Source organism: Pollicipes pollicipes, unplaced genomic scaffold (assembly GCF_011947565.3).
Source record: "Pollicipes pollicipes isolate AB1234 unplaced genomic scaffold, Ppol_2.1 Scaffold_5724;HRSCAF=6776_pilon_pilon_pilon, whole genome shotgun sequence".
Classification (NCBI taxonomy): Eukaryota; Metazoa; Arthropoda; class Thecostraca; order Pollicipedomorpha; family Pollicipedidae; genus Pollicipes; species Pollicipes pollicipes.
The window spans coordinates 53,714,609-53,735,978 of record NW_023596746.1 but is presented as its reverse complement, the minus strand read 5'-3'; the positions used below and the strand labels follow the sequence as shown (position 1 = coordinate 53,735,978).

Sequence of the window (21,370 nt, the reverse complement as noted above, 5' to 3'; positions counted from 1 at the left end):
TTGCCACCCTGATGGTGGAGGCCAGCCCTGCCATAGAGCCGACGCCAGGGCCGTCCAGGAAGACCACCGAGACGCTAGCCCTCCAGCCCTTCACGGAGAACCCAAGGGACCGAGTCGATGACGACAGCGATGGCGATGGCTTTGTGGATCCCCCGTCACGTCAGATCGTTTGCCCTGTCGGCGCCCGCGGTGGTCCGCAGCGTCCCCCCCCCCCCCATCCCCCACCGCTTGTGGCTAACCCGACGGCCGGTGCGCACAACAACATGTCGGATCTCGTAGGCAAGATGCAGAAGTCCATTCTTCAAGATCTGGACGATCACCCTAAGCATGACCCGAATGGCACAAGGCGCTGTCGGCATTCATGACTAACTGGTGCGCCGCCACGTCCTCCGTCGCCCCCCCCCCCCCCCCTGTCAGAGCCAACTCTATGCGCAACGTCAGCTAGGTTAGCGGAAAAGCGTGGCCGCCACATCCCTGTCCCCCGGCCGGAGAGGCGGAAAGCCTGTCCACTTCGTGAGCGGTAGCGTGTGCTCGCTGGTCGTCCTCCGAAGACCGGAAGGGATAATCACCCGTACCAGCGGTGTCTGGGACCGCGTCGTGCCGCAGCGCCGCACAATCTGCACGACTTTGTCGAGCAAAATCGAGCGCTGGGTCGCAGAACATGTCATGTCAAGTTGAGGTCATGGAAGGGCGACTTCGGCAGTTAAACAGACAACGCACCATAGAAATGTTCTCATGCAGGCTATTTTCTCTCATTTCATTGTTATGATCATTGCATGTTCATCAGATGCCTTGTCCTGGAAATATCCCGGCCTTTCAGCAAATACCTATAGCTACAAGCTTGGGTTTAGTGGGGCTTTACTATCTCAGGCCTTTTCTAGTCGTTCCAAACGCAGAGTTTGAGGCGATGGTACGCATTTAAGTCTAAATGTGTTTGGGTAAGTGTGCAAGATATCTGGTGTGTGCATGTATTGAGGAATAGAGGAGGTGCGCACAGGAACCTACAATGTTTATCTTGGGGCGCCCAGCCGCTCCCTGCATGCCTGTACCGGGTGCCGGCCGGCTCAGGCCGCTGCTGTGCGTAGGGCTGGGAAGGAGTCCGATTTAACCTTGATTAGTATCCGTCTTCGTTATGGCTATGGAAGAGGAGGTGGCTTGATACGGTTATGTGTGACGATGGTATGTGATGGTGTATTTGATGGTTTTATGATGACGATGCGGTTGCCTGTGGACGGGAACTGTACGCTGTGCTAGGTGCAGTCTCCTTTTTGGCTGCATAAGCCACTTGGACAGTTTGTGAATGTTGTTTTACTGTGTTTGTGAGAAGTCCTTTCGACGGAATGTGTCATGTCTGGTTTAGGCGGAATGCGTCTAAACTGTCGTCGTTTCCTGTCTGCTAAGGTGTGTTCCGTCGATCTGAATACACTTGCACGGCATGTTGAAGCTGATGATCTCGCTCATATCACCGTCCACGATGTGTAGGTCTTCGAGTGCTTAGCCGGGATTATTGTATGAGGACCACTGTACCATTGCCATAACAAGTCAATGACGTCCGGTACAGTGTACCATCTCATTTAAAGGCTATGCCATGAAACGAGTACAGCCGGCGGTGTTCCAAGAAATGATGGGAGGTGTCAGTTGACGTAGCGCGAGACCTGTCTGCTCCAATTCGGATTCCGTGCATTGGGTATCCTCGCGGGATCATCCGGGATTCCGGTTTTACCTCGTTCTTTATACAAGTTGCGACATGGAATAAACTAGCAATCTAGGCACCTGTATAATTTACATGGTTTAGGTCCCGTTGATTTCAGAACGGATGTCCAAGAGCGTGTGCAATAACTAATGATGTTTAGTGGTCATAGATTCCCATCAGAGCTCTGGTCTTGCTGAATTTGTTGAGGAAAACATTGAGCACAGGATTGACCGACCTGGGGTACGGTAAACATGAGGTTTGAATGTACTAAATGAATGCAATTGAGTCTAGGTCTGGGTCTAAATGTCCATTCCCTCAATCGTTATTTTACATGCCCATTCCATCCTTATGTGGGTGCGTTAGGTGCATTTATAAGAGTACATTTAGGTTCCTACGCATTTATGTTTTCCTTTGGTATTTGAGGATTGAGCGGCAAAAGCGAGTCAGAAATTGATATGAGATCGAAGATATTGCATCGTCCAAAATCCTTCAGGGAGGACTGCATTCAGCGGGATTTTCATCAGCATGACGTGCTATTTTGTAGGAATCCACGTCTTTACGGCAGAGTAAGGTGGAAGTGAGAGAAAGAGAAGGGGCCGGGCATAAGATCGCTAGCACAGATGCGATTTGTCCACGGCCCGAGAAGTCGAGACCCTCAACGAAATGCGATCTTAAGACCCTTTACTACGTGCCGATCTTTGACCATTGGACGGCTCTGTTGACATCTAAACTGCTTACAAAAAAGAATGCATATCAATAGTAGAAAGAAGCAAACGCAAAGTAGTTGGGGAAGTTTCGCTGCACTTCCATCGCTTTCATCCAATATTTGCTCGCCAATGTAGGTTTTAGTGGCCTCAGCCTTCCTGCTCCAAAGCCTTGTTTCTCGTTGTTATTGAAAGCTAGTTGTTGAGCTACAGTAAATATAAATGTATTTACAAAATGATATTATAAATATATTTCTCACCACCTCCGATATTTGGTAAGACAAAACATTTTTGCCGCAACATTGATGCCTGGGCCATTTTGCTCAGCACTATTCTAACACCGCTGTTGGCGGTTGCTAGGATACGCATGTACGAAAAAACATGTGCGCGTCTTACAGCAATTTTAAACAGAAGTAAACAAACAGAATATTGGCGCTGTCACGGCAGCCAGTGAAACGGTGACCCAGTGAACTAGCGTAATACTAGTGTTCTATTACCATGATAGGCACCCACATTCTACTCACAGACATGGGATTCATGCATCGTTCACACCCGGCGATATCTGTCCTTGTTTGGCGTCAAGGTGAATGCCGTCGCATGCCCGCAGTTTGATAGGATGAACATCCCTGTTTTCACTTGTATGAGCAGTAACTACACTTAAAATTAAGACACTTCATAACCTGTTAATACAGCCATTTCATCCCGGCATTGACTTGGATGCCAGTGGGCCTAATCACGGAAAATGGTCACCTTCGTATCATTATCTCCTCACCCCCTCAACACGCGAGCCCAAGACAACGCAGGATTTCGATCGGATCGCTGCGGCTGCCAGGGTCGCTTATAGTGATGGGTGATAACGCAAAGGAATAAATTTGCTGCACGCTTGGTTGCACGGGCCATACGCGGAATTAGAGATGATTAAATCCACTAACACTCACTGAGCTGCTTCCTCTGAACGTTGTATTATGCGAGCTTGTTTATCCTCCCACATCCTCTGAGAACTTGCCTATTTGCCCAGGAAGATTCTTGCAAGGCTCTTTCGGCGGGCTTCGAGTCCAGAATCCATTTTCGCTGCTGGCGTTACCTTAAGCTTGCGATCGCTTTTTCTACAATGGGGTAGGCCATCGTTGATTTGTAGTTGCGATTTGTACTTTTAATCTTACAAATGCACCGCGGCTGGACAATCAGCTGGCCGTTATGAAACGTACCAAAGTAGGGTTGTAGAAATTTTCGGGAGATTTGCAACTTTTTGTGCTTGGTTTTGTAGATTAGTAATTTGTAGTTGTTGTTTATAGGTTTCTGCTTTATGGAACGATTTTTACACACGCCTCAAAATTTACAAACTGCAATGATAATTTACAACAAACTGCCCTTATGAGAAAGCCTACCGGTTGTGGGACAAAAAACGTCAGCTATTGTTAAGGGAAACGTTGGCTAGCCTTTTCCTGGGTCAGCCTACGCGATTACAGCTGCGCCATGTTGCAGTTCATTTCTGTTGTTGCACCTCCACCTGTGCTATAAGCGGAGGACGTACCGACATTTACAAGCGGGCATCGCATATGAGACAGTTGGCATAGCAAAAACATGACGTCTGTTTCTACAGGAACTTTTATTTGGTACAAAACGAGCATGATATTGACAGGTGATGTGTTTAGTTACGTGGTGTAACTACAGTGCAAAAGGACTTGCTGTACTTCTCCTGCCGGTATTCCCGGTTTTGCTCGCATGAGGGTAGGGCTCAGTGTAGGATCGTAGGGAGGGGGGCTCAAGTCACCATTGGGGGGGGGGGGGGGGGGGGCCCAGGCTTTCCCAAAAGTATGCATACGAAGTGATGCCCCTGGGCACACCTAGATCTAGTTGTTGGTGGAAATCAATTCTTGACACATTGGTCCAGTGGTTCTAATATGGCATGGTCCACATGTTAGTGCCCATGGTCCATATGTAATGATCCTGACGAGAGCCATCCCAACCTCTGGAGACAGTCTTCCAGGTGATAGCTACATATCTCCCCTGGAAACGGTCCTCCAGGTGATAGCCATCTCTCCCTCCGAAGACAGTCCTCCAGGTGAGAGACATATCTCCTTCGGAGACAGTCCTCCAGAAGACAGCCATCCCTTCCCTCTGGAGACAGTCCTCCAGGTGAAAGCCATCCCTCCCCCTAGAGACAGCCTTCCAAGTGAGAGCCACATATCTTCTATGGAGTCAGTCCTCCAGGTGAGAGCCATACTTCTCCTCCGGAGAAAGTCCTCCAGGTGAGACGCTCTTTCCTCTGGAAATAGTCCTCTAGATGAAAGCGATTCCCGCCCTCTGGGGACAGTGCATCACGTGAAAGCTACCCTCGTCCTGTGGAGACAGCCCGCTAGATACCAGCCGCTTCTGCCCCTGAAGATACACCGGCAGGTGAGAGCCTGACGAGACAGCCCATCAATTAGCCGACACCCAGAGGTGCCCCGCCCCGTGGACACATTCCACCAGATGAGAGCCACCCTACCATATGACGACAGATAAGACCCACCTTTGCGCTGTCGAGGCATACCGTCAAACGAGTGGCACTCTCCCCCGTGGAGACAGATATGAGACACTATGCCCTGTGGGGACAAGTCAACAACCCTGGGAGGGCGATGGTGTGGTCCTGGCGACTCCCCGTCCGGCCCGGCCCCCCTGGCCACGTCCCACACGTGCCCCGCCTGCTGATGCGCAGGCCGGCGGCGCCCGGCGCGCCTGCGCGCGGCCGCCCGACCCGGCCGGCTGCCAGTCGGCCGAGATCGACCCGACGAGGAGGGGCCGCGCGTGGTCCGGCAGCAGCAGCGCGGACGACCAGGCAAGCTCGGTGGGGACGGCAGCGGCAGCAGCCATGACCGGCAATGGCAAGAAGGTTCGGCATCGTGGGCAGGTGAGCGGAGGGGGGCACGTCTGGAGGTGCGGTGCTGTGAAGCTCTGGAGAGGGGGGGGGGGGCAGGTTGGCTCTGTGGTACGCTGAAGGTCTGGGGGTCATGTTGCGCGAGGTTTGGAACGTAGGGCGTTGAGTCTACCTGCGCCTGCGTGGAGCGGTTGGAACGGAGATGGGCTACCACGTCAGTACGACAAGATCGTAAGTGGCTGAGAGGTTTGTGCGCCTGTTTGGGTATCGCGAGAGCTGGGTTCGACTCCTGCATCGGGAACCTGTCACCGGCATATTTTTGCCATGGCGTGGCAGCGCAAATAGTCTCGTCAATTTCAAGCGGATATATTCAATACAATGATAATGAACGCTAAAGGGCACACCCTACATCTGCTGTGGACCTCTTAATGAGGGATGTGTCTGAGCATTGACTGCTGACCATCGTACCCGTTGACCAAAGCCCCTCTGACCCGCCTGGGGCTGCAGTAAACTGATTTATGTGTGTTATAGGCCTCCGTCATGCCCACGATACCCAAACTGAGTGGTGAAGGCTTACTTGAATCGGGCTATCTGACGTGATTGGTATGTTGTAGTGGTCGGTTTGTGCCGGGGTCATCTCTGAACTTCCCAGCTCCCTCTTGTAGTAACACTGTGGGCTGCTTATTGTTGCATAGTCACAGCTTCCGTAGTCCGGCTTTCTCCGATCTCACATCTGCGTTAGCTGATTGAATTGTGTCCGCACACATCTGACCTGATGTCTTTTCCGCCGCACAATGGGCAGATGTGTCGCGTACGTCACTGTCTGCTGCGACGAAATAGAAAAGGTGGCAGCAGTTGCGACACAAGCGTAATCACCCGCACCTCAGGACTCGGGCTGCCAACCGGCTGGCTGCGGCCGAGTGGCCGGGACTAGCACTTCTGCGTTGGTCGTGCTGGTCCGGTTTGAAACTTCGGTGCCGGCATCGGGGTGGTGTCGGCCCGGCTGACAGACAGGGAAGCGCGTCCAGAGAGGGACGGATCACGAAGAGCCAAGGACACTGCGCTGTCAGGCTGCACTAAAAGTATATTAGCGATACGGCTCGGTTCGACTACCACTCTTGACAGCAGCAAACACCTGCCTAGTTCCGGCAGTCAGTATGCCAATAGCGACCAAACAATGGTCATTCTGTCAATCGTTCTGTGGTAGGCATATCACTAATATCTTAACTTCATATTAACAGAGCAGCGAAGCTTTAGGGACGCACACAGTTCCCACCCGACGCACAATAACACACACAACAGCACTCGTTGGCGCCACCTATTGGTGACCCACGCGACTAAGTGTTGACCTCGTGCCGCTACAGATGAATCGCGCTCCGTCTTCCCATGCCTGGCCCAGGGCTTTCTGTGACCCCACGTCTACGTTACAGTGGCCTGATTGGTCGCAGCTGGGCGATGCTGTTCGCCGGGGCCGGCTACCAAGTCAGTCTGTTCGATGCCGTCGACTCGCAGGTTAGCACGCGCCGTCTGCACGACTGCGTATTGGCTCTTTCCATCTCCGTTCTCGTTAGTTGCTGGCTCAAATGTTATATATGAGGGTCTTTATATAGAAACATATATGTATATATATATATATATATATATATATATATATATATATATATATGTATGCGTGTGCGTGTGCGTGTGCGTGTGCGTGTGTGTGTGTGTGTGTGTGTGTGGCGTGGGTGCGCTGCGTGCGTTCGCGTGCGCGTGCGCGTGCGCGTGCGCGTGCGCGTGCGCGTGCGCGTGCGCGTGCGCGTGCGCGTGCGCGTGCGCGTGCGCGTGCGCGTGCGCGTGCGCGTGCGCGTGCGCGTGCGCGTGCGCGTGCGCGTGCGCGTGCGCGTGCGCGTGCGCGTGCGGTGCGCGTGCGCGTGCGCGTGCGCGTGCGCGTGCGCGTGCGCGTGGCGTGCGCGTGCGCGTGCGCGTGCGCGTGCGCGTGCGCGTGCGCGTGCGCGTGCGCGTGCGCGTGCGCGTGCGAGTGCGCGTGCGCGTGCGCGTGCGCGTGCGCGTGCGCGTGCGCGTGCGCGTGCGCGTGCGCGTGCGCGTGCGCGTGCGCGTGCGCGTGCGCGTGCGCGTGCGCGGCGCGTGCGCGTGCGCGTGCGCGTGCGCGTGCGCGTGCGCGTGCGCGTGCGCGTGCGCGTGCGCGTGCGCGTGCGCGTGCGCGTGGCGTGCGCGTGCGCGTTGCGCGTGCGCGTGCGCGTGGCGCGTGCGCGTGCGCGTGCGCGTGCGCGTGTGCGTGTGTGTGTGTGTGTGTGTGTGTGTGTGGGTGTGGGTGTGTTTGTGTGTGTGTGTGTGTGTGTGTGTGTGTGTGTGTGTGTGTGTGTGTTGTGTGTGTGTGTGTGTGTGTGTGTGTGTGTGTGTGTGTGTGTGTGTGTGGTGGTGTGTGTGTGTGTGTGGTGTGTGTGTGTGGTGTGTGTGGTGTGTTGTGGTGTGGTGTGGGTGTGTGTGTGTTGTGTGTGTGTGGTGTGTGTGTGTGTGTGTTGGTGTGGTGTGTGTGTGTGTGTGTGTGTGTGTGTGTGTGTGTGTGTGTGTGTGTGTGTGTGTGTGTGTGTTTGTGTGTGTGTGTGTGTGTGTGTGTGTGTGTGGGTGTGGGTGTGTTGTGTGTGTGTGTGTGTGGTGTGTGTGTGGTGTGTGTGTGTGTGTGTGTGTGTGTGTGTGTGGGTGGTGGTGTGTGTGTGGTGTGTGTGTGTGTGTGTGTTTGCGTGCGTGTGCGTGCGTGCGTGGTGGCGTTGCGTGCGTGCGTGCGTGGCGTTGCGTTGCGGCTTGCGTTGGCGTGCGTGCCGTGTGTGTGTGTGTGTGTGGTCGTGCTGGTGTGTGTGTGTGGTGTTGTGTGTGTGTTGGATGTGGACAAGCTAGCACAGGGTGTATCCATTTAACTCGTTGAACGGAATATTACCTGGCATAAGGCCTACCATTAACACAACATTATAGACTCGCCATTTCGCTAAAATAATAACCACGACAGTATTGGACTAAAGGCGTAATCACTGTCACGGACGCCGCCAGCTCCCAGTCACCAGTGCACCGAGCATGCCCGGATGGCTGAGACGAACCTTGTCCTTGAGTCCCAAGGCTGTCGTCGTCTCTCAGAGTGCCTGGGGCTCCACGAGACAGACTCTGAAAAACCTATCGCGGCAATCTGGGACCAGGCTTCACCTTGAATCCCTGACGCCCCTGTCGCACTGCGAGGAATGTGTTCTCAGGGCGAAGTTGGCGGGTTCGTTTCGCATAGTCCCACGGATTAGGCACCAAAACTTTAATTTTATGCGAACTGATAAAATCTCAGGCTGGGTGGTCTTACCTGTCCTATTGCGCAATGTTGCCAAACATTCCGACCCGCATGATGGGCATGTCGTATTTCTATTTAATCGTCAGATTCCTGGAGCTCTCGATGATATCCGTAGCCAGCTTGGCCGGATGGAGAAGGACGGAGTGTTGAGAGGCGACCTGACTGCCGACCAGCAGCTTCAGCTCATCACCGGTCAGACTTCAGCCTGCCTGCTCCAATTTCTGCTGGCTGACTCGTTTTGTGCATATTTTTTATAGTTATCCTAAAATGGACTAATAACTGACGCTGCTATTTGCGAAGATGTTTCATGTTCGCTTCCTATTTCGATTCATGTCGACTTGTTGCATCGTTTTCTATGTGGAAGTGCCAGCCAGGGAGTCGCCTGGCGTGGGGGCTCCGTCGCTCAGATGGTGGAGCATGCGGTGGCGACCATCATCCGTGTCAGGGTCTCAACCTCCGGCTGTCAGACTGGCGTTTTATCGACCCCGCTGCGATCGGCGTTAGAGACGCGTCGCTGACTGGTCTCGCAGTCTGGCACCAGCGCACGTTAGACCGTTTGTACTTAACGCGGTCAGACCGCCCTCTGGTCCGGAGGCGACGGCCGTGACACGCCGCTCGTGATCTCTGATGGCTGCGACCGTTGTAAGCACGCCAGCGACGTCACAAACAGCGTGCTCAGGCCTGCAATGACTGATGCGACCGGTGCTGCAGGAACCAAGGACCTGGCTGAGTGTGTGTCGGGGGCGGTGCACGTGCAGGAGTGCGTGCCGGAGCGGCTGGAGCTGAAGCAGCAGGTCTTCGAGCAGCTGGATCAGCTTACAGATGGCAGTACGGTGCTCAGCTCTTCCACCTCGTGCCTGGCGCCCTCCAAGTTCACGCAGACGCTGCAGCACCGCAGCAGCTGTCTGGTGGCCCACCCGGTCAGTCGGGGTGGGTGCGCTTACATGCGCCCGCGACTGGGGTACAGTGACCGCCGACGGCCTCCCCGCGCGGGACGGCACGGAGCCGACTGGTGAATGGGTTGCACCTCAGCCTGCGCAGCTCGGCATATGCAGATGAGCTGCGTTAGCAACGACGCATTTCAGTGTCGGTTACTGCTCCATACAGCTCTGACGAGTTCCAGTCATTGCAATAAACACAGTCGTTACTGAGGTCGGTTGAGTACGAAATCACGCACTGCTGCGTTTATGGCGCGGCGAGGTTGATGAGTTATGTCAACAAACTGCACGTCCGTCGCATGTGGCCTGCCGCCAATCTTAAGCACACGCCCGGGTGAGGGTCGATTAGACCACAACCTACACGAAGGTTTTACATGATTATTTTCGTACAGCGTAGCGTAGCCGCGCAGAACTTTGCATAGCTATAAGAAATGGAATGCCCGGTTTTTTGTATGAAAAATTGGGCGCGCCTTGTGAGGTAGCTGACCTATGGCGGGCCAAAATCAGGCTGGATCTGTCAGCGAAGGCCCCGAACTTATTACGTCCCTGCTTTGGATCTGACGGTCCTCTGTCTTTTGATCTTACGGAATTGTCGTGCTATTGTGGTTCATACAGACCGGAGAATTGGACATCCTGGAATTGCTATACACTATGCTACCACATATTCATGTCATATGCCTTCCGCGACTCTGGATTAACCAGCCTGAAGGCCTGACCTGGGGCATAAAGTTTTTGGTAGCAGGGCACATTGATGCGTTATAAGTGGCCGCATGGCTTTTGGAGCAACATTAGGGTGGCGAAAGAAATTTTACCGCGTTGTGGAATGTAAGAGGTTAAGTTAGGCCGAGTGCCGACAGCTTTTGGCCGGGAGGTACAGACGTCTCCCCACTGGTGACATGTGACCCGCCCTATTACACATCTCTGGTAGAGCTGGTGTCGACGGCATCTGACCCGACTTTGGTGGTGCTTCCCCCAGGTGAACCCACCCTTTTACGTGCCTCTGGTGGAGCTGGTGCCGGCGCCCTGGACTGACCCGGAGGTGGTGAGGCGCACACGAGAGCTGATGCTTGAGATCGGTCAAGACCCCGTCACACTCGGCAAGGAGATGCCGGGCTTTGCCCTCAACCGGATCCAGTAAGAGCGGCATCAACAGGATCAAGCAGAGCGCTTCCGCAGACTATTCGGATTTCGAGCTCCTGCGCAACCTCAGACGAATTGCTTTTATATAAAATTGGACCACATACCTCCACTAGATGTCATATTTTTTATTTCGACTGTTCGAACACTCAACTAACTAATAGGATGCCGAAGAATATGAGAGTATCCAAATCAAGTCTTTAAATAGTCGGCAGCATGCCAACACTCGTCGAAAAAACTGCTATTGGTGAATGCAATCAGTGCCAGTTTTGAACCCAATGGTGAAATGACACCAGGACCGAACTGCCCCGTAGTGTTTGTAAACCTCGGGCAAAAGGGACTCTCGCACGGCCCATCACGAAAAAGCAAACATACTGCAACCAGGAGCGCAGTCAAACCCCCGGCAAAGAGGGGGGGGGGGGGCACAGGACTGACAAAAGGGCATGAGAGTTAATGCACTCATTCCCCTAAACAAAAATTAGGTAGCTGTATATGGTCCGTTTGTCAATGAGGGCACGCTTTTCTTTGCCATTTTTTCATGTTTGCCATGTTTGTGTGATAGCGGCCAGAAGCTACCGCGTGATGATTTTGCCTGAATTTTATAGCTATTAAACTGACAACATCACGCGTTCAACGACTGTATGAAATAAATCGTCGGTGCTAGTTATGTTACTTTGGTCCAGTGAACTTCTTCAGAAGCTGTTTCCAAAATTTTTGTCTGGGCTCTACAGTGATATGAAGGGCCCAGTAAATATAAAACGTAGATAGAGATCTGTCAACCAGATGTGTTAACATGGCCAGATTGGGAAGCGGGCCCTCAGGCACGTACCGGCAAGGAGCCGACTGTGCGGTACAAGTAGTACCTGACCAACGTAAAGGCCCATATCATCTCCGCGGGTTCGCGAAAGGCGCAAAAGGCCCTCTGACTATAATTTGAGAGCCAGTCCCCGCAAGCCGAGGCCCCTGAATAAGACTACGACCAGCCCTTCGTGCCCTTAAGGTCTCCAATCGTGCCCTTAAACGTCGGTCCCGTTGGGCCCTCCGGGCTCTTCGGGCTTCCTTAAACACTGCTTCTGGCTGACTCGGGGCCCCTCGCCAACACAGGGCCTCCTGGAAGGCGCTGTGGGGCCCTGACAGACACTGGGCTCCGACCAATGTAAATAGCTGGCTTTGGTTTTGTCCCTGCTTGGGAAATGGGCTCTCGGGCCCATGTCGCCACGGAGTCGACTGTACGTCATCGATGGTGTGCTTAGCTGTTTGAAATGCATTAAAGGCATTGGAGTGCTCGACTCCGCGGGCCGGGTCAGTATTTTGGGCGACGACCTCCGGTCAGTATTTTGGGCCCGTCTGGCCTTCAAATTGGACCCTTAATCATAGTTCCCGAACGGCCCTTTGGGCCGAGTGACCCTTCGGGCTGAGGGACCCTTTGGACGCCTCGGAACCTAGGGGAGCACGTGGCTTTCGCACCCCTACTCCTACCGCACTGCTGTCTGCACTACTGAGCAAAACCGCTCTATGGCATGCCTGTACCAAAAGTTATTAAACGCATTCGTGTTAGAACCCGGAGTGGCCCAAGGGCTTTTTAACAGCTCCAATGGACTATGATGAGTTGTTGGGTGAAAATTGGTGCATTCTGTCAAAGTGATACAAAATTAATGTTGTTGATGATCTTTTGCAAGCGTTCTGGACATGAACTCACTCAATCTCGAAATACGGTCACAGTCGTACCATCTGCTTCATGCTGCCTGCAATTACCGGTAGCCGAATTTTAGTGACACCTTAAATTCTAGCACAAGATTTCTTTTGGTGAAATGACAGTGTTACATTTAGGTTAAGATCATGGATTTTTTTCCGACCCGTTCTTTGTTATCTTGCGACAGAGTAACGAAGAGCGCCGATATTTCATCGTCGTTGACCAAGGCGCCACCTGCCGTCGTGATTAGTGCGTCCTCTGCCGGCGCAGGTACGCCATCCTGAACGAGTGCTGGCGTCTGATAGCCGACGGCGTGTTAGATGTACAAGACATGGACACGGTGATGAAGAGTGGCCTGGGGCCGCGCTACGCCTTCATGGGACCACTGGAGACAGCCCACCTCAACGCTGAAGGTGACGGACGCCCTGGACGAGCTGCACCGAGCCCGCGCTCTGGGAGGAGTCGGGAGCACTCTCTCTGAGCTCCGATGCTCTGCCATACTGTGTGGTTACAGTCAGCTTCTGGCGACGTGTCGCCCTGTGCCTGCCGCTGCAAGTGAGACCTGTTGTGCACTAACGTGGCGACGGCTAGGACCTCTAGGGCGCGTCAACTTCTGGTGATGTGCCGCCCTGTGCGTGCCGCTGCGAGTGAGGCCTGTTGTACACTAACGTGGCGACGGCTAGGACCTCTAGGGCGTGTGTGTTACCCGTGAGGTGGGGCTGATTTATCGTTCGCGTCCCTGCAGGCATGGCCAACTACTGCGATCGCTACGCCAAAGGGATCTTCTCGGTGTCGGAGACGTTTGGTCCGGTGCCGAGGATGGAAGGGAAGCTGGCGGAGGAGATGCACACCCAGATGACCCGAATTGTGCCACTGGAGAAGCTGCAGGTCTGTAGCGCACGCTGCAGGAGCGAGTACTGGTGCAGGCAGTGGTGGTGGTGCAACTGGAAAGGCTGCAGGTCTGGCGTGCGCTGGTGGAGTGAATGATATAGGGCAGCAGTCGCATTGTATCGCAATGGCTGCAGCTCTGTGCCCGCACTGGAGATGATTGTTTTGGGGCTGGTTTTTGAGGTCCTTTGTCTGGATGGACGAACATGACATGGTTACGGACTTCATGTGTTGACCCGGGTCTCCGTGGACGCGGACCACGTTGGCACGTGTTCCTTGACGCTGTTTCAGGAGCGCCGAGCCTGGAGAGATGCCCGCCTGGCAGCCCTGGCCAGGCTGAAGAAGGACATGGACAGTGGCAAGTAAACGACCGCTCTCCCTCTGAGTCCCGCACATGCCTCTGTCGACCGAGCTCGACTCGCCGCCAACAGTGGACACCAACGCTGACCCGCTACCTCTGCTCATCAGTCTGAAACAGACTGTATTACTTGGGACCCATCGTGCTCCAGACATGTGTGCATTCATTTGTTGGTTCCAACTGCTCTTATTCGTGGCCAGCTGTCTGTAACCCGTGCCAGACTAAGCCAGGCCAGTAAACCGCTGAGCAGTCCCACATGTATGTTAGGCATATGTACCACCCCGGGACAAACGCCAACTGATGGGCCGAATATGATACGGGAGTTGAGTGAAACCAGTGATGGACCGAGCACAGCCGTGGTTGGATGTGTTTTGCGGCGAAACCTGCATACAATGCATGCAAGCGATTCTGTGTGTTGTTTACGGAAGCTCGAATAGGCTGGGACTGAATTCACATGCTATTTTTGCAGACGTGGCTCAGTGTGTTCACATTAAACATCGATGCCATACTTACGATGTAGCTTAACCTGTTAGAGAGCCTGCATCCCATCTCACCCGTGAAGGAGTGACGGTTCAAGCAGGGAGCTAGAATCGCTTTTAAACTAGGGTGGGAGTGAAAAATTACCATCCAAAAAGACTGTGTGGTTGTGAAAAAATGAATTAAAAAAAACGGAATTTATAAGCTCGTGACGGATGCTTCAGCAAACAAAGACATTTATCTCAACTTGGCATGGACGTAATATCAGAAACCTGACAAAAACATTTTTCTTTTTAACATCTTATGCCATTAAGGCGAAACAGAATACATTAACACGCGCTCGGGTGGGGGGCAAATTGACCCCCCCTCCCGAGGGCTTTCCCGAATGGTTTTTGAACAGCGCGGCGTGGCCGCGGCACATTTTACATAGTTGTAGAAACTTGCATAGCAGATCGCTTGGCACACCAATTTTAGATGTACCTTGTAACGTCGCTGACCTATGACAGGTCAAAGTCAGCCCATGGTTTCAGCGAAGGCAATTTCTAGGAAATCGTTCAATCGGATAAACTACGGAGTGTTTGACTACGGTAGTCAGGTATGATGGTCAGACCAAGGTCAAAACCAACCTGATTTATTACTCTAGGGGTTGCTGTATGGGATAGTTGCTGGTGCTCACTTCGAATTCATTGACGGCAGGAACGGCATTATACATTTTTGGTTGACTTCTTAGAGGTCAGAACAGGCCATTGAGCTAAGAGGACGCGGGTCGAACGTTTTGTTTTAGGAACATACCGCCCAACGTAATTTTTGTCGCTTATTCAAATGAAAACGCAGAGCAGCCTTGTATCATTTTGGTCACTATGACCTTCAAAGGGTCAAACAAGGTCAATGACCTCAAATGGGCTTGTGACCTTTTGCTTAGAGACAGTTGTCTAAGTTCTGGGGTCGCTTTGGAGACCAACCCGGAATTCGACCTTAATTGACCTTATTCGAGATGAAGGTCATGACCTAGGTGGCTGGAACTCTAACCTAATAGAGTTCACGTATAGGTTAAGACACCCAGTAAATTTGGTGTCTCTAGCTTTCTTAGTTCCCGAGATCTCAGCGGGGGTTTCAAATTAACCCCCCTCCCACCCCCACGCCCGAGCGAAGGGTACGTCGCCGGCCAACCGGGCGCGTGTTAAAGTATAATGTTTTCATGACAGCATTATGAGCATGAAAAATTATTAACATCAATAATTTGATGCCGCACTTTTCAATTCCCTTCCAAAGCACTTTTAAAACAGAACAAAGCAAAGCAAAGCAAATTCAGTAACAATGCAACGACAAAAAAATTCAACAAGCGCAAAATACTCAACCAAAAAACATTGGACTCGTACACATCAGCCCAGCACCAAGTCAAACACAACAGACATACTTCTGGCTTCTGTTAAGGTGGAGTCGGGGAAAACAAACATTTTGTCACTGTTTCTTACAAAATACCAATGCTTATTTCAATGAAAGTAGCCTATTCCTAACCTAAGGAGACCTTACATCATCTCATCCTGTAAAACCTGTTTGTATCACAGCAGCAGTTATGACTTAATGATTCTTGCACAATTACTATTGCCACTTGCCATGCACTTGACCAACTTAACCTAACTAAGAGTAGCCCATATGATGAACATCATCTCAACTCACCTATCTGTTGACAGCAGCACTTGTGATAAAAACCTGATACTTAAAGCTAGTTTTTGGCTGGTTCCAACTTGCATTTTTGTTCAGTTCACTTTTGCATGCTTGTTGATATCAGACAAAGTTGACAACATGCAAATTAAAACACTTTAAATCACTGAACAACTTATTTTGATTGTCATGGTTAGCCTGTGCCACGGACAATAATGGGTGTGCTCCACAAAACAATCTCTCTTCTCCAAAAATAACATAGCCTTTAGGTGATCATGCCAGTATTGCTGCTGGCTTTTTCAGCTGCAGCAAATGCATCCATTTGGGCCGGTTTATTCATATTTAATGACGAAGTTTGAGATGTTGGCTTCACATCTTAAATGGGATGGTCTGACTATTTCTAGCATAGCAATGTTTAACTCATATTATAATTGTATGCAGCTTAGGGTATCTCTGTGTTAAAAATATAGTGCATACATACAGTACAGTCATTTGCCAGTCAGCAAACCATGACAACTATAGAAAACACCTGGTTAAAGCAGCCATGAGGGACCACTTTAAGAAATTTGGGACAAATAACCAAGAATATGTAACAAAGTAAGCCAATTGCATGCCTTGAGGCATCATAATTTGTCTTATGGCAAAACTCGATGCATTAAAACAGAAAATGGCTAACATCTCTACAGGGCAGAATTTCGCAATCAAACACTTCCATATTAGCTGCGTCATGTCTGTCCTAAGGCTCCATATGGCAGCATATTCTAATGATGCCATTCAGAGGCAGCATTAGGCAAGGCTATTTTAAGCCTTGTCAGGTAGCATGGTAAGTCAGAAACTCGAAGAGCTTGGATTTATCCTCATTGAGCACCGCCATGAACCAAGAAAACGGTTAACCGAAGGTTTAAGAGGGCAAAAATGGCGTTAAAAAGAAGTCCCGTGCTTCAAATTGTCTCCCTCATTCCCTGTGAGTTGTTCACGCTTGGGTGCCTATCAAACATGTTTGGGCGGCTGGCGAATTTATCCCATTTATCTATGAAATACGTACAAACTTGCAGTTGGAGCATCTTGCAGAGATACTGTTCAACATTTTAAGTAGCAGATGGTACCTCTAAAGGCAATCAAAAAGGAAGGAAGAATAAAGTGGTGTCACACTGGTATGATACCAAGAAATACAAAAGTAGCTAAATAAATATACAGACTGATACTTTCCCCGTAAAATTTTTGTAATCGGCTGGTTTGATTTAAAATCTGTTAATATAAGTGTTCAAATGGCGATATTCATCTCGTAAGTTTAAACTAAAAGACATTTTTTGAACTTTTCTCTCCCGCATTTCGGGGGCGATGCAATTTGGTAGTCAAGTTTCCTCGGGAAAAAATTAGTATGTTGAGTAAAATTATCTACGAGGACTTGCGGGTGTTTGCACCAGCCTCTTCTTTCGTGGTGTGGTGGTGAGATAAAAAAAATAGGGGATGCGTGAAAACCTTGCATTTGGCGCACAGCTGCAGATTGTGATGCATTTTGTAAGCAAACCAAACTTAATGTGTGCAAGCGGCTGTGGTTGCTCGGGTTATTGGGCTTGGAGGTACCTGGCGCTCTTGCTCTGTGGATACATGGACATGATTCAGATGTAGGTGAGGCAGGACATAGCCATAGGTGTCCAGGTTCAGCGGAGCCTCGTTTATGTTTGGTGGTTTCAAGTGAGCTCGGCTTTGGATGACATCTGAAAACCTCATAAAAGGAAATAGGAGTTTGGCCTGTGCAATTACACAGTGTCAGGCAGGAGTGAAAAATTCAAATAAAATATGAGGAAAAGGAGTGAAAAATTTCTCCTCATAGGGTGTTGCTTTAACCCAAAGTCGGCAAATCTAGGACACTGGGTTAAAGTTACCACAAACGATCACAGGTGTTTGCCACCGGCCGGGTTGGCCTGCGGCCGGCGGCAGCAGCCGCTCAGGTTCAGGTCAGGTCAGTGGGCGGAGCCGACTGCGCCGAGTGCTGCGGCATGGCAGAATTTTGACACCAAATTCTGCTGTTGAACCGGAATTTGCTGATCGGACAAGCACGGCTTGGTGTGAGATCCGATCCCAGAAATGTATTCACCCGAAAAGGTTTGGACTGACTTTCTGACAAATCAACTTAGAAAATATTACATGCATCCGTGAGCGTCTAGCACCATGGTTGATGTGCATTTGAACGGTTAACACGGCCAGCTTACCAGCCATCACCCCTGCTTACGTTGCAGGGGTGACGGTTTTGGCACCATAGCTGAACGCCTCACTGACCAAATGTCTCAAAAATCGTGGTTGATCGGCTGTATGCATGTTATATAATAATCTAGTCTCATACGACTCCAATATTCTTCCGTAATTTGACACCGGTTAAAAGCTATGATTTGCCCGAATGAACAGTTGTTGTTTGTTTTACTTGCATTCGTGGTTACTGGACACCACGTGGTCCTATGTACGTTGTCATTCACATTAAAACGTTTTGAACCAATGCTGGGTAAAATGCCCAGCTCCAAAAAAGAATGCGTAACGTCATAGCACCTACGCAAACCAGTGCATTGACGTCAGCCATCTGGCGTCAGCTTGCTCGGTTTATCTCCGTCCAGTAACGCCTGCTTCGACTTTGGGACGACAAAGAGACAGTATTCTCTGAATTCATGCACGGCTACTGCTCCATGGAGACCAGTGGCTGTCAAGTCCCGGATTCGCCATATCTGTGAAGTTGGCGATTTATTCGGAATTTATTTAGCGACTATTTTCGATTTCACTGACAACGTGTTGTGTTATCCATATTGACATGAAAGAATCGAAACTGACGGTTTTTTTACGATACCATGTGATTTTCAATGTCATATTCAAGGGCAAAGCATGTGGACTCCGTGCCATCCAAAAGTTCCCAAGTGATTTTAAACACTCAAGGGTCGATAATATTTACCAGAGCAGTAAATAACGTAGGTGAAAAGTTCTCGAAAATTCAAGGTCACCTTTCAAGGTTCAATTTAGGCTCAAGGGATGGGGAACTCCATACCACCAAAATAACTGGTTGATTTCAACTTTGCAAGCGAGAGAATATTCACAGCACAATAATCAGCGTCCGTCAAAATATTCTGACCTCTCTAGGTCACCCTTCCAGGTCCAGTTCAAGCTCAAGTGACAGGGAAATCCGTATCATAAAGAGTTGTTGGCGATTTTAGCCTTATCAAGCACCAGAATACTTATCAGTGCAAGACTAAGCGTTCGTAAAATGATCCCCGCCAGTCAAAGTCCCTTTCAAGATCAAATTCAACCTCATATGATGGAGAATTTCATATCATCGAATCATTACCGACCAAACTCAGATTTTTAAGCATTCGAAATATCACTAGCGTGTCAAATGGCATCTGTCAAAAAGTTCTTACCTCTCAAGGTCACATTCAGGTTCAAATTGTCTTGTTATGTGTTCGTTCGCGCCTTCGCGGTCCCGGATCACACACACGACGTTACACATTTGGCGTCTGTAGTTTGAACTACCCCACCGGAGTCCAATAGAATCGCGCCAAGGTACACGGTGGCGCAAGAGGCACAATAGCGATGTGGGGGAACCGGCTCCCAAATTGGGGACGCTATGCATTTAACATGGCACAAAACATGACACAAATGGCTGGAAACTCCATGTCATCGAGAAACATCAGCCAATTTCAGCTTTTCAAGCGCCAAAATATTCACCAGCACAAGAATTGGCGTCCCTAAAAAACTCCTGACCGCTCAAAGTCCCTCGTTGAAGTTAAGCGCAGGTTCGACAGACGAGAATCTCCATATCATCTCCTACATATGGATAATCTCCATATCATATCATCTGTGACATGATATTAAGATGATGTGATATGGAGATGATATGATACTGAGATTATATATATATATATATATATATATATATATATATATATATATATATGTATACCTCTCTCTCTCTCTCTCTCACTCTCTCTCTCTCTATCTCTCTCTATCTATCTATATCATATGATGCATCATACGATATATATCATATATCATATATGATATCATACCATATCATATCATCTCCATATCAACTCCATAGCATCGAGAAACATCAGCCAGTTTCAACTTCTCTTACGCCAAAATATTCATCAGCACAAGAACTAGCGTTGCTGAAAAACTCCTGACCGCTTGATGTCCCCCGTTCAAGTTAAGCTTAGGATGGAATGACGAGAATCTCCATAGCGTCAAAAAAACCTATTTTAGCTTTTGAACTAGCAGAATATTCGCCAGCGTAAGAAGCAACGTCCATCAAAACGTCTAGAATACTCATAGTTGCCTTTCGAGGTCAAAGCCTCGTTCAAAGCATGGAAAACTTCACATCACCAAAACATTACCAGCCGATTTTAACTTTGAAAACACCAGAATGCTCACCAGCCCGAGGACCAGCATTCGTGAATATATATTATATATAGTATGATGTAGAATAGCATGATGGTATGTAATGTATTCTATGTACATAAATACATGACATACCATCCTTTATTCAAGGTCAACCGAGCATCCAAGGCGCTTAAATGACGTCATTCAAATCCTGTCACTGGTTAAGCCACGTGCTGAAGGTAATTTACGATGATGGCATGGTCCATTAAACATAGCAGATAAAGCCTAAATACAAGACAAAAATATTCATTATATTTACAGTGACAGCAGTTGCAAATATGAAATGCGTTTAAAGGACCCGAATCAAGCTAGCCAGCATAGAATTTTCATAACAAAGTACGAGATTTATGCACATTGCTACTTACAATGCACGAAAGCTGCTATAATCAGAATATTCCTGCTCAGCTATATGGCTGATGACAGTAAAGCCGTCTCCATCCAGACCGGCGTGGACATGTACCGGTCACACCGCGAGCATCCCAGGAACGGATGTCGTGTTACGGGGGGGAGGGAGCGTGTTACGTCCCAGTGGTGATGTGAGCGCCGGTGGTGTAACGGGCTCCCCTCGACCACGCCGGCGGCGAACAACTCACTGTGGTTGTCCTTCATACAAACACCATAATGAGGAGTGCGTTATCTTGTCGTCAATGACGGACCGGAGGGGAGGGGGGGGGGGGTGTTCCCCGGCGTTGTTACAGGCCACACTACGATACCTCACACCAATATGCTTCGTGTTGTTCGACCATCCGAACATCCGATGGTACATTCGAGTTCTGAATCACACATGGTCGGTTCCGAATATACGCTGTTTCAGCGATCTCAGGGAAGGGAATTGATGTATGGCGCTAATGATGCAGTCCAACGCGGTGAGATAGGATCTTATAGCTTCCCTCTCTCTGCTCCGTATCACACCGAGGTTACCCGTTCCATCATGACACGGATTCAAAACGATCTGTCTTACATTTGCTTTTGCATTAGTTTTAAACAATGAAATGAAAGGAACATGACGCATTCTATGACATCGAGTGTGTACACTGAGAATATTGCTCAATCAGCGCTTGATCGTTCCCGAATATGTGCCTTATTAGCAGCAGTGATAATTTTCTTCACCAAACGCAGCCAATGCAACATCATGACTGCCGAGAAGACTATTATTCGCATGGGTTGGGCCAGCATTTTCACGCCAATGTGCTGCCAATCT

At 50.1% G+C, this 21,370-nt stretch overlaps 1 protein-coding gene across 1 annotated transcript; it reads left to right on the top strand.

Annotated features, from left to right (window-relative positions):
- The first annotated feature begins 5,153 nt into the window (after nt 1-5,153).
- On the top strand, nt 5,154-14,008 carry LOC119102645 (lambda-crystallin homolog). Its single transcript, XM_037226105.1, has 8 exons — nt 5,154-5,290; nt 6,688-6,769; nt 8,675-8,780; nt 9,300-9,508; nt 10,503-10,660; nt 12,627-12,769; nt 13,102-13,244; nt 13,536-14,008. The coding sequence occupies exons 1-8, from the start codon at nt 5,262-5,264 to the stop codon at nt 13,608-13,610; spliced, it is 945 nt and encodes a 314-aa protein (XP_037082000.1). The 5' UTR covers nt 5,154-5,261; the 3' UTR covers nt 13,611-14,008.
- Nucleotides 14,009-21,370: the final 7,362 nt, after the last annotated feature.

Bases quoted from the DNA above. Each gene is read 5' to 3' on its own strand.
- LOC119102645 (XM_037226105.1), top strand. From the start codon at position 5,262: ATGGCAAGAAGGTTCGGCATCGTGGGCAG. The intron at 6,770-8,674 runs GTTAGCACGCGC...TTTAATCGTCAG, and splicing joins TCGATGCCGTCGACTCGCAG to ATTCCTGGAGCTCTCGATGA. The intron at 13,245-13,535 runs GTCTGTAGCGCA...ACGCTGTTTCAG, and splicing joins TGCCACTGGAGAAGCTGCAG to GAGCGCCGAGCCTGGAGAGA.